Source organism: Stegodyphus dumicola, chromosome 1 (genome assembly GCF_044657685.1).
Source record: "Stegodyphus dumicola isolate Sdum_Otavi_A_Nest chromosome 1, ASM4465768v1".
In the NCBI taxonomy this organism is placed as follows: domain Eukaryota; kingdom Metazoa; phylum Arthropoda; class Arachnida; order Araneae; family Eresidae; genus Stegodyphus; species Stegodyphus dumicola.
In genome coordinates this window covers 215,157,561-215,171,302 of record NC_140768.1, presented here as the reverse complement: position 1 = coordinate 215,171,302, position 13,742 = coordinate 215,157,561, and the positions used below count along the sequence as shown (strand labels likewise).

At 33.1% G+C, this 13,742-nt stretch overlaps 1 protein-coding gene across 2 annotated transcripts in view; it reads left to right on the top strand.

Moving 5' to 3' along the window:
• The window catches only part of LOC118193963 (hepatocyte growth factor receptor-like), a 184,831-nt gene that overhangs the window by 88,920 nt on the left and 82,169 nt on the right, over positions 1 to 13,742 (top strand). For both annotated transcript variants that reach the window (XM_085825372.1, XM_085825366.1), the window contains exon 2: positions 2,242 to 2,992. In XM_085825372.1, the coding sequence (XP_085681498.1) occupies positions 2,267 to 2,992 (726 nt within the window). In that variant the 5' untranslated portion in view covers positions 2,242 to 2,266. The remainder of the gene's footprint in view (positions 1 to 2,241; positions 2,993 to 13,742) is intronic.

Below are 13,742 nucleotides of genomic sequence, written 5' to 3'. Positions count from 1 at the left end.
ATGTATCTGTCTAGGTACAGCTATAGGTAAAAGTGTTGTACCATGGACCAACTGGTTGAACCTACTTATTTAACGTACTTGGTATTTATTTATAAAAAATAAAACTGTAAGTGGTCTGGGCGTTGCTGATTGCTCTTGTTATTTTTGGTATTTGATGAAAAAGTTCCGGTGATATCATTTTTAGGACTGGATATGTATTTAGTCGTATATTAACAAAACAACGTAGCACGTCCTATGAAAAAAAAATATTTTTTTTAATAATTGCAGGTATTAACGTTTTAGGTTTAGCCATTTTTTTTCTACAGTATAACAGTGTCTTATAAATTCTAAATGAAAAGTTTTAAATCCTGTGTTTTCAAATAAACTGCAAATTATCTTTTCCATAGGAGACTACAACGAGTATAATAATGTAAAAAAAATGTCACTTTCGTCGACAACTGATTTTTTTTTTCTTTCATCTGATATTTCAGATCTGTGATTTAATTCTCAGGAATTTTAGAGAATATTTTATATACCATTCGAGGAGGGGGAAAGGGGAGGATTGTTCGTGGGAAGTCAACGAAATGCTTGAAATTCCTAACTGAATCTGAGACTACCTCGAATGTCGAGAAAGATAAAATAAATAAAAAAAAAAAAAGAGAGAGAGAGAGAGAAATAAACGACGAAGCGTAACTGATAAGTCTGAAGGGGGCAGGGTGGGACAATACGCGGGAAGCCTGCGAGGTCACGCTTTGATGCGAATTAACGGTGCCCTGACGCAGATGTTCGGAATTTCACTACGATAACAGCGTGACCAAGAGCCAGACTTGCTTTCTCGTTTATGGTCCAGTGAACAGAAGCGTAGTAAGTGAACATGTATAAATGAAGTAATGTATAGGTCCTACCGCATTGTTTCGAGCAACAAACAGCTGCTGAATAGGAAATCATGTAAGTTGAGTCAAATAATAAAGAGCTATTATTCTGAGGCTACCTGAAAGATCTTAGTCATATTTGTCTGTGTACATGTCTAACTTCTAGCCTGTTTTATATATAAATGTAAGCTATCCAACGTATTTTGCGATTTATTCCGGAAAAGTCTTTATTTAAACTACCTATAAAACAATGAAGAATAGACAAAAGCAAATTTCATTTATTAAAGTCTATTAGTTTGAGCTGACGAACCATATTAGTTTGAAACTGCTTCTGGTTCCTCTGCTCTGTTGCATGGTGTCACTCAGTCACAAATGCTTCATTCGTCTGAACTTCGCGATTTGCTAAATCATTATGTAATTCTCTCATCGTTTCTCATTTCTTTCTTCAGTGAAAAAAGCGCAAATGGAAAAATATCAAAATATTAAAGGAGTATATAATAGCATGAACAAAATTTTAAAAATAAATGTAGACAGAAACTTTCAAACTCCATGTCACAAAAAAATTTCATCCTAACTTTTAGATTTTATTCTGATTCAGATGTCTTTTATGTCGTATGATGCAGATGTCGTTAGAAATTTTGTAGTTCTGCAATTCACAGGATTCTAGAATCCTATATTACTCATGAAACTCGTGGCGTAATATAACACTTGTTACAAAATATTGCTAAGAGGCCCAGGTAAAACTGTGTCATTTCATTTATGTTAACTTGCAGTTTGAATTTATTTTTGAGACTTTCCTTTATACTTCTTGTGACCACGTACTTGCTCAATCCGGAGGTGTATGCAGATTTTATGGCAAAGGACTTAGTTTAAAATGAGCGGACGAATCTTAACCGATATGACTTGTAGTACTATGACCAGTATTGTAAGTCAAGGAGACTTAAATTTTGTGTTTTATTTCAAGATAACTCAGAAGTGGTGAAAAAAATAAAAGATTTTGTATTTTGTGTGTGTGATGCTTTCGCAGTTAGCTTAAGTTAAAGTTTCGCAGTTGGTTTAAAAGTTGCCACCCATAGTAAAGATAACGTTCGAGGGTGCGCGGTTAGTAGAAGTGCTTTTAACCAGAAGAGCACTTCTCAGATTGTTATAAAAATATTTTATTAAAATGATTAATTTACGCTGTATTAAGCAACACACATTCATGATATAGAAAATGAATATCTGAAAGCTCTTGTACTTCAATGGTTCGCAACATGTCTACTTACCACGAACAAGATTTTATTGCTAAGTGAAAACATTTTGAAGTGATTTTTCTTTTATGTATTAATAAATAAAAAATACATAAATGAAGTACTGATTATGGTTACATTTATTTTTTATTTATTTGCAGGTATGCAATCATTATCTGCTGCATCATGAGAAAGCTACGCCCGTTTCAGTTATTTGGAGCTTATGTCCTCTATTTCATTCTTACTGTGGAAAAGCCGTGCATTTATGCCTCCAAGCCAAGTGATGTTCGTAATCTGATCGTTTTTGTGGATCACGCACATCCAAGCCCGTTCCAAAGAATTGTTGTTCACAACGGATCTCGAGACGTATACGTGAGTGCTAGAAATTCACTGTACCATTTTGATGAAAATTTGAAAGTGAAGAGCAAAGTATCGACGGGACCAGAATTAGACAATCCAAATTGTCTTCATCCTTCCTATCCTTGCGACAGCAAACGAGTAATGTCGGATAATGACAATAAGGTGTTGGAAATTATTTATGATCCGCACCTACCCATGTTACTTTCGTGTGGGACCTTATATCAAGGACTGTGCCAGGTGCGACCTATTGGCAAATTAGTGTCTAACAGGTTCAGTTGGGTAGGCCCATTTAATGAGAGCGTGGGCTTTACGGCTGGAAAGAATTCGACGATAGCATTTTTTGCCCCTGGTTATGGTAGACAAACGTCATTGTATTCGGCGGCGACGTATGATGATCGTCCTTTGGAATACTCTCCTGCTTCAGTTTCCAGTAAAGTGTTGGTGCGCAAGGACGACAACTCGGAATACAAATTTGCTTTCGAATATTCATATCAATCAAATATTTCCTTCACTGGTATCAATTTCGACAACCGCTACAGGCGACTGTACAAGGTATGCTCTCTAATTTATTGTTCATTAAATAAATCTACGATGTTAATTAAAAGTCTGTTTTAAATTTATAATTATGTTTGTTATAATATTCTGCTTGAACTAGATGCATTGAGTACAAATGCCTTGATAAAATAACTTTTATTAAAAGACAAAAATTCAACTGTAAGTTTAATATAAAACATGCTTAGTTAAGAAAATAAATATACGAAGCTTTTGTGCATATAAATCTAGTTTAGTTATTTCTGTAACTCTGAGCTTGTATTGGTGAAGAGAAAAGAATTTATATAAAATTTTTGACGAATATTTAAATACTAGAGTAGCAACAAGGGAATGCTCGAAGAGTGTTTCTTGCTTGCAACATTTCCCTTACCGCTTTGTTGGCCTGGTAGTGGGAATTCCATAGACTTGGGCCATATCTGAATCCTTTAGAAGACATGGATGTTTGTAACTGCATTGTATCTTTGAGGCATGGGGCCACTTAAAACTTTGCTATCGATCAAAAAGTCCGCTTGAGAAACTGGTTATAGGGAAATAAAGGTAGGAAATCCTCGGATCCGCTCTCCACGGATTTATTCGTCAAAACTACAACGGCTTTGGACAAACCCGGGATGTTATCTGTATAGTGTCCAAGTCGCAAGACACGACCCTTGCCTCTTGACCACGTTAAAATTCGTAGTTGGTTGAGATTCAGATCACAAGGATTATTAACAACAAATATTCCCCACTAAGTGTAATTTTATAATAATTAATGCTTAACCGCACATTGATTTTTATGAAGTTACGCAGGTACTTACAGCCCACGTATATCGTAGACGCCTTTAAGATATTCTTATCACTGTAGGCAATTTTAAGTATTGCTTTGACACAAATGTAAGTTATTGTTATCATGTAGTAAGAGATCATGTAGAGATTCGTCAAAACTACAACGGCTTTGGACAAACCCGGGATGTTATCTGTATAGTGTCCAAGTCGCAAGACACAACCCTTGCCTCTTGACCACGTTAAAATTCGTAGTTGGTTGAGATTCAGATCACAAGGATTATTAACAACAAATATTCCCCACTAAGTGTAATTTTATAATAATTAATGCTTAACCGCACATTGATTTTTATGAAGTTACGCAGGTACTTACAGCCCACGTATATCGTAGACGCCTTTAAGATATTCTTATCACTGTAGGCAATTTTAAGTATTGCTTTGACACAAATGTAAGTTATTGTTATCATGTAGTAAGAGTAACCCTAGCCTGCTACCGTAGCCATGACCAGGTGATAAATGCTGGATCATGCTCACCGGAGAAGTAGCGGATATATCCAGTGTGTGCGCGGCATAAGGGCACTTAAATACTGTTGAACCGAAAGTCCTCTCTAGAGGTTGTTGGTATGCCATCTATATGATGTCCAAGCCAGATAGCGCTAAACTCTTCTGTGCCAATTTGATCTAGGTGAGTTCAGATCAATAAATAGGATTACTACCAATAACTACAGCATTTAATAAGAACTTTTTATTCACTTAAGAACCTAAATTGTCATGTTTATGAAAATGAATTTTCCATTAGCTTACGGCAGCACAATTTAATGATGAAAAATTTAGATTATTTTAGAATACTGCAACCTGAAGGCATATGTTCTTTATCTGTAAGACATCATGTAACGTTCCTCTTTCATAAGAGATTAAAAGTTAAAACATAGATTCTCTTTGTCTCAGTAAAGTATTATGTATTTCGTTTGAGCACTATGTATGTTGAGCATTATGTAGGCCAGTTGAGCACAAAAACAAACGTTATTTAAATATGCTTCTTGACGTATATTCAACTGATGTGCCAATGTCATAGATAATTTACGCAAAATTAGATACCTCCATAAAGCATTTAAGTATATTTTATATAGAAGTTAACGTATAAGTTAACAGTAGTGCGAAAATTAATGCTTTAAAATTTTAAAAGGGAATTCGGCAACATATGCACAAAAGAGATGTGAAAAAGTGGGTCCTTTAGTATAACAAAATCCTAAAAAAAAGTCTAGAAGAATCTTCTAGAGATTATGAAATACTATCAACTGGACTATACATCGCGGAGATTACATCCGTCCTAGTTCGTGCCTTACGAAATTGAACGTCATCCACTGGGAATTGAACTATCAACTGGACTGCAAATGAAGGGGGAAAACTGATAAGTTTTAGAGATGGTCGTCTGCTTTTATTGGCAAACTGAACAAGGACCAGGAAAATTCTCTGTGCTATTTAAAAACTTCAAGTCAGTCGCATTTCTAAAAGACATACCTTAATGTTAATTGGACTGCCCATGTAATCTTATATTTTCGGCGAAGCTTCTTCTTTTCAGACTTTTCATGTTATATTATACAAATGATACTACATTCTCACATATAATTTCATTAAAATTATTTACATATATACAAAGTTCGTAACAATACGTTGAGTTTTGGAAAGGAGGAGGGAATAATCTTCTAGCATTGGTGAAAGAATGCATAGGGCAAAACAGGTTGAGACCCACTGCTCTAGGTTCTGTTGTTTGTAGCTTCACTGGAAAAAAAAAAAAAAAAAAAAAAAAACTGCTTAGTCGATACTTTTGATGCAGATTTTCAGTTGAATGAATTTACCCATAGAAGTAGATCCGGCTGAAAATCCATTCGGCCCCCATATGTGTACAGTTGAATCAATTGTGCAGACAGACCTTTTTCAAGGGAGTTCTCGCATCTGTGTTTCTTGACAGTTTTGGAATCAAGGTTGCAATAGTTCTATTTATCATTCGCAAATGAACTCCAGTATAAGATTCCGTAGGCAGCTCAATTCAATAGAACCCTTTATACAAAATTCCATAAAAGTCTAATTCGTGACCATCTTAACAAGATAGAACAAAACCATATTTTTAATAACTTTGAATAAAATTTTAATTACACTACTAACGATTAACATCGGAACAAGCATAACTCTAATTGCGCAATAGAAAAATATAGCTTGGTAGAGTAAGAATACAGATTCAAGTGGCACATTATTTGGATTAGCTTTAGGGAATGTAAATTCACCTATTTTTGTAATTACCGGTAATGAAGTAAAACTAAATAAAACCAATTTACCAATAATGTACTAGTATTTTCTCTTCCCGAAAAATGTGTGATATCGCTATAGGATCTCTCTTTAGATCTCTCTATAGGATCTTTAATCACATAAACTAATCTAGATCCTACTAATGAAACTGACGACTTCTCGCGCAGGCGTGAAATAATACTAGCACAGAAGAAGGGTGAAAAATAAGCCTTTCTTAATTTCAACTATGAACAGAAAGACATATACTTCGTGCTTTACAATAACACCGATAACTTGCAGTGGAACTTAAGCGTTGTTACACAAATCATTTCAAGTCGTAAAAAGAATACTGCTGGATTAGCACTTTTAATTTATGTCTAACTCGACAAGCTAATTATCACACGATAATTATCCAAATGGCCAAAAGCAGCAATTCCGCGTAACAGCAATTCCGCGTAATAGCAAGGTCAGAAACGGAACATGCGCTGGCTAGCGAAAACACGCTCTGAATAAAGTCCAAGATTCACCCATTTTAATACTTTAAATTTACGTCCTGGCGAGGAAATGCAAGGGAAGTTGAAGAGTTCAGGAAAGATAACAAAAATTTGAATAATAGGTTGAATGAACTAAGGGAAACCCTACAACTCCAAGGGTAAATAATAATTAAAAAAAATAAATAAATAAATATTTTATATGAAATTTATCAGCGCACATTTTCAGGCGAATTTTACAGCCAAAGGTCACATAGAATGATCAGGAGAATAGGGAAGATGTTCAGTTATTTTGATGTGTTTTTGTTCAAGAAATTCCACTGTCAGTCTTAATGAGAATATGAATTGTCATGGCGAACCATAAGTCCCCCCCCCCAGTTCTTGAAGAATATCTGCAAGATACTTAGTGGTGTATCAGTTTTATTTTAACTGTTTTCTGTCAGTCTAACTGGATGACTTTGACCAATCCTTTACTTCTGAAGAAAAGCGGCATGTATTTTTTTCCTTGCCCCTTGTCTTTTCACCATTTGCATTTAGGGGTCATCTTCAAAGATCCATACGACTTTCTTGATGTGTTGAATTCCAAAAAATGGCATGTGCGTTTCATCAACAGTTATGATTTTAGAAATAATGTAGTGTCCATTATCATTACGTAATTTTAGGATTTCTTTACTCATTATGGTATACTGTGCTTTTTTTTCTATCCTGATAATTCATGGCACCCAACGACGAACAAATTCTTCATATTTAGTACCTCATGAACAGTTTTATGTATACTTGCAGATCTAATGTTGAGTATCTTCTGTATCATTTGGAAGGTACAGCGATTGCCATTGATTAACATTTTTCGTATGGCCACCATGTTACCTGCGACCAGGACGCCTATTCTATGATCACTGGATCTGTCTACAATTTAAGCGAACAATATTGACTCAAAGAAACCGGTATGGACAGCTATCAACAACTTATCGGAGAAAGCCATTCTGTGGTCCTCAGTTGGTGGGCGGGTGGGTTCATTTAACTTTACTGAAAGGGGACAAGGCTTCAAGGAGCTTTAGACCAATCGCAGTACAGACGAGTGACGAAATTTATAGCGCGCGCTGGCTGAAGTTCTAGGAATATTCTCCCATTATTTCACTAACTCACACGCTGCATTTGTAGTTCGAAAAAAATTGCACAAAACAGTATTATGACCAACACGCAGCGGAATATGCTGCTGTGTTATGTGAAGGAAAATTCCGTTTTTTAAGGGGAAACTTAACTCAGGAATTTAGAGCTAAGAAATAAAGAGTGATATGGGATACCACGAAAGCAATGGTAAATAGATAAAAGTAAATGAATTAAGCTTACTTCAAATCCTTTTAGAAATAAACAATTTTAATCATTTAAATTTATAATATGATTAATTTGCATTACAATCTAATAGCAAACTAAGTTTTTTTTTTTTTTTTTTCTTTTTTCTTTCCATGCTTACATTAAAACTGTTTTCCCGCAATTTATTTTACAGTTACTATTGGAAAAATATTTCTTTACATAATAAATTAGAAAGAAAATATTTCTTTCTTAATATTTCTTCCCTTTTTTTTTATTTTCTTTTACTATGAAAATTATTTCTTTCAGGAAAAGAAATAAAATTCATTCGCTATTACAGTATGGCCGATTGCTGCTGCATTCAACTATCACACATGCATCAAAATGCTTTATTTTAAATAATTTATTCTATAATTAACATGAAAGAAAATATTTTTTCAATATAAAATATATAACCAAAATTGAACTAATCTATCCTGTATGTGTGTTTAATTCGTTTTGCAATTTTTGTCACAATTACTAACACCTTTTTTTTTTAATATTAAATTGCTGTTACTTGAATTTATATATATAAGAACTGCTCAGTTTAAATATTCTTCCTTCTCAAAAGATTTTATTCTGTGAAAATAATTAAAATATAGTAATATTTTCACAGTGTAAGTACTAAAGTAAAAATAATCAGTTCAGTCTCTTGCAGTTGAAGTCTTTGTCAAACAAGCGTTTCGACACATTTTAAATAGAAAACTAATAATAATCAATATCTCTTTTACAATATAAAAATGAGAATGCTATGAACAGTATTTTTTTTTTTTTTTTTTTTTTTTTTTTTGTTAAATTTGCAAAGAAACAATGATTTTTTAATACTATAATAGGTTACAAAAGTACTATTCCATGAATAAACCCTCAGTCTTATAGCATTGTTACTTCATAGCATAATACAATAAAAATGCAGTATAATTCTACTAACAAGCCCACCAGCTGCCGAGCGGTAGAGTCGCTGAACGCAGGTAGTTTGGTCCGAGGTTTGAATCCCGGGAACGAGCTAGCCGGCGTTTTTGTGGCTTTCCACATGTGTAACTTGTATACGAGCCAGTTTCCCTTAGAAAGTCCTCACTTAGAAACCAGTTTTAAAACATAATAAAATTACACACAAAATAATAATAATAAATAAATAAATAAATAAATCTGAAAGCCTTCAGATTTTATATTACTTCCAAAGGGCCATTATTTAACGTTTTGCGTGTTATCTTTATTTATTAAATATCATGTTTTCCGCACTTAAACCATAAAATTCAATTCAACAGCAATATCATATAATTTAAAAAAAGCATATCTTTAGAATTTCCGATACATAATCTCCCGCGCTAGAGATGAAAATGTTTTTTTCTGTACAATGTTGCTATTGCTCGCTTTGAAATCGTTGGGTTTCTTAATCAAAAACTCATAAATGCTTTACAAAATATGAAATAGATAATAAAACAAATTCTCAGTTCCAAATTTGGGCCTCCAGATGCCTATATTAGGATGGAGGATTACGTTATTCAGACTTTCATGGCTCTAGGTAGCGTTGTTTTATCACTGTGCGAGAAACATTCATACATTCTGCAGATTCCTCATTATTTAATTTCTTTAAATATAATAGAGTGCGATAATACTTGGTGGCAACGATTTGAAAAGTGAAACGCCACAAAATGGCAAAACGAAATTAATAATTAATAGCCCCTCTGAGCTAAAACTTATTTTTGAAAGTATCACATTAGTAGTAGTACAGCTACTGAAAAAGATATTATAAAGCTATTTTATAGTTTTATAATTTTTTTTAAATTTTTTATTTTACAGTAGTGTGAATTTCGCGTAATAATGAACGACATTCCTTTTTGTGTTCACAGTATTATTGGTAAGGTATTCAACTGTTAGATTTTAAAGTAAACGTAATTCTTGCTGTACATAAATCGAGTAGAAGCTTATCGGATGTCTATATTTGTGTTAAATAAAGAAAGTTTATGTGCTTGATAAACTTATCATCTTCTACATTTTTAAAGCATACAATTACAATTTATATCTATAATTTCTGGAATAGTATAACTTTTCTTTCAGTAGAAATTGCGTTCTTGTTTTCTGAATGTGGCTCCAAATACTCTCTCAGTTCATCGCAAATTAAAATAACTATAAATTTTGGCAATCTGAAATACGCAATGAAAACATCTTTTGGCAGAGCAAAAGCATCAATATATTTTCTATAAATTCGCCACCGATTCAGAGATCTACGACCGTATTCTTCGTTTAAATATGAAAAAATCAGCAGCGAAAACACATACAAAGCCATTGTCTACTTAGTACGTCAACCGCACAACCCTGATTGACGGCGCGGCAACACTTTTTCAAGCGCTTTCGACAACTTCCGTACTCAGAGAATATAGGATGTCGGGCAGACCTGTTTTTTACTAGCAGCGACATCTGGCGGCCTGGACCGTCCTGGACGGTTATTCTACGCTACGAGAGTCGACAGCAAGTTGTGGGCCGCCAGATGTCGCTGCTAGTAAAAAACAGGTCTGCCCGACATCCTATATTCTCTGAGTACGGAAGTTGACGAAAGCGATTGAAAAAGTGTTGCCGCGCCGTCAATCAGGGTTGTGCAGTTGACGTACTAAGTAGACAATGGCTTTATATGTGTTTTCGCCGCTGATTTTTTCATATTTAAACGAAGAATACGGTCGTAGATCTCTGAATCGGTGGCGAATTTATAGAAAATATGTTGATGCTTTTGCTCTGCCAAAATATGTTTTCATTGCGTATTTCAGATTGCCAAAATTTATAGTTACTTTAATTTGGGATGAACTGAGAGAGTATTTGGAGTCACATTCAGAAAACAAGAACGCAATTTCTACTAAAAGAAAGGTTATACTATTCCTGAAATTATAGATATAAATTGTAATTGTACGCTTTAAAAATGTAGAAGATAATAAGTTTATCAAGCACATAAACCTTCTTCATTTAATACAAATATAGACATCCGATAAGCTTCTACTCGATTTATGTGCAGCAAGAATTACGTTTACTTTAAAATCTAACAGTTAAATACCTAACGAATAATACTGTGAACACAAAAATGTCGTTCATTATTACCCAAAATTCACACTACTGTAAAATAAAAATTAATAATAATAATAATAATAATAATAATAATAATAATAATAATAATAATTATAAAACTATAAAATAGATTTATAATATTTTTTCAGTAGTTGTACTACTATTAGCGTGATACTTTTAAAAATAAGTTTTAGCCCAGAGGGGCTATTAATTTCGTTTTGCCATTTTGTGGCGTTTCACGATAAATGGCGTTTCACTTTTCAAATCGGTGCCACCAAGTATTATCGCACTCTATTATATTTAAAGAAATTAAATAATGAGGAATCTGCAGAATGTATGAATGTTTCTCGCACTGTGATAAAACAACGGTACCTAGAGCCATGAAATTCTGAATAACGTAATCCTCCATCCTAATATAGGCATCTGGAGGCCCAAATTTTTAACTGGGAATTTGTATTACTATCCATTTCATATATCATATTTTGTAAAGCATTTATGGGTTTTTGATTAAGAAACCCAACGATTTCAAAGCGAGCAATGGCAAAAAACATTTTCATCTCTAGCGCGCGAGACTATGTATCGGAAATTCTAAAGATATGCTTTTTTTTAATTATATGATATTGCTGTTGAATTGAATTTTATGGTTTAAGTGCGAAAAACATGATATTTAATAAATAAAGGTAACACGCAAAACGTTAATAAAACGGCCCTTTGGGAGTAATATAAAATCTGAAGGCTTTCAGATTTTTTTTTTTTTTTTTTTTTTTTTTTTTTTTTTTTTGGTGTGTATGTGTGTGTGTGTAATTTTAATACGTTTTAAAACTGGTTTCTAAGTGAGGACTTTCTAAGGAAAACTGGCTCGTATACTCGTTACACATAGAGAAAGCCACGAAAACGCCGGCCAACTCGTTCGCGGGATTCGGACCTCGGACCAAACTACCTGCGTTCAGCGACTCTACCACTCGGCGGCTGGTGGGCTTGTTAGCAGAATTATACTGTATTATTATTGTATTATGCTATAAAGTAACAATGCTATAAGACTGAGGGTTTGTTCATGGAATAGTACTTTTGTAACCTATTATAGTATTAAAAAATCATTGTTTCTTTGCAAACTTAATAAAATTAATAAATAAATAATAAAAATACCGTTCATAACATTCTCATTTTTATATTGTAAAAGAGATATTGATTATTATTAGTTTTCTATTTAAAATGTGTCGAAACGCTGGTTTGATAAGGACTTGAACTGCAGGAGACCTACACTGATTATTTTTACTTTAGAACTTCCATTGTGAAAATATTACTATCTTTTAATTATTTTCACAGAACAAAATCTTTTGAGAAGGAAGAATATTTAAACTGAGCAGTTCTTATATATATACAAAATCAAAATATATACAAAATCAAAATAACAGCAATGTAATATTGAAAAAAAGGTATTAGTAATTGTGTGACAAAAATTGCAAAACGAATTAATCACACATACAGGATAGATTAGTTTAATTTTGGTTATGTATTTTATATTGAAAAAATATTTTCTTTCATGTTAATTATAGAATAAATTATTTAAAATAAAGCATTTTGATGCGTGTGTGATAATTGAATGCAGGAGCAATCGGCCATACTGTAATAGCGAATGAATTTTATTTCTTTTCCTGAAAGAAATAATTTTCATAGAAAAAGAAAATAAAAAAGGGGAAGAAATATTAAGAAAGAAATATTTTCTTTCTAATTTCTTATTTAAAGAAATATTTTTCGAATAGTAACTGTAAAATAAATTGCGGGAAAACAGTTTTAATGTAAACATGAAAAAAAAAAAAAAAAAAAAAAAAAAACTTAGTTTGCTATTAGATTGTAATGTAAATTAATCATATTATAAATTTAAATAATTAAAATTGTTTATTTCTAAAAGGATTTGAAGTAAGCTTAATTCATTTACTCTTATCTATTTACCATTGCTTTCGTGGTATCCCATATCACTCTTTATTTCTTAGCTCTAAATTCCTGCGTTAACTTTCCCATTAAAAAACGAGATTTTCTTTCACATAACACAGCAGCATATTCTACTGCTTGTTGGTCATAATACTGTTTTATGCAATTTTTTTTTTTTTTTTTTTTTTTTTTTTCGAACTACAAATGCAGCGTGTGAGTTAGTGAAATAATGGGAGAATATTCCTAGAACTTCAGCCAGCGCGCGCTATAAATTTCGTCACTCGTCTGTACTGCGATTGGTCTAAAGCTCCTTGAAGCCTTGTCCCCTTCCAGTAAAGTTAAATGGACCCACCCGCCCTCCAACTGAGGACCACAGAATGGCTTTCTCCGATAAGTTGGGATGGCTGTCCATACCGGTTCTTTTGAGTCAATATTGTTCGCTCAAGTTGTAGACAGATCCAGTGATCATAGAATAGGCGTCCAGGGTTGGTGCCAGGAAATACCCTCATATGCGGTCAGGTCGTAAATTTACAATCCCTTTTTTCAGGGGGAGAGCAGACAAGGAGCGGACAATCTCGCTCGGGATCTTAAGAAATTGTGGGGGTTGTTTAAACATCTAACTTCTCTACATTCAGTTTTATACAGAGGAAAATACAAATTGAATTCTTCGAATGAATGCAATTTTGTACAATGAAAATGTATTACTTAACGATAAACTGTAAGATAAATAACATCTTTTTTTTAAAGCCATAGGTGTAGAAAGACAGATATTTGTTACACGAATGAATTTGTAGTAAATATTGAGTTTTTCATTTCGAATGCTATGGTTAATTTTCTAATGGCATATAAACAATAATTGTTTTTATTTGAGACTTATG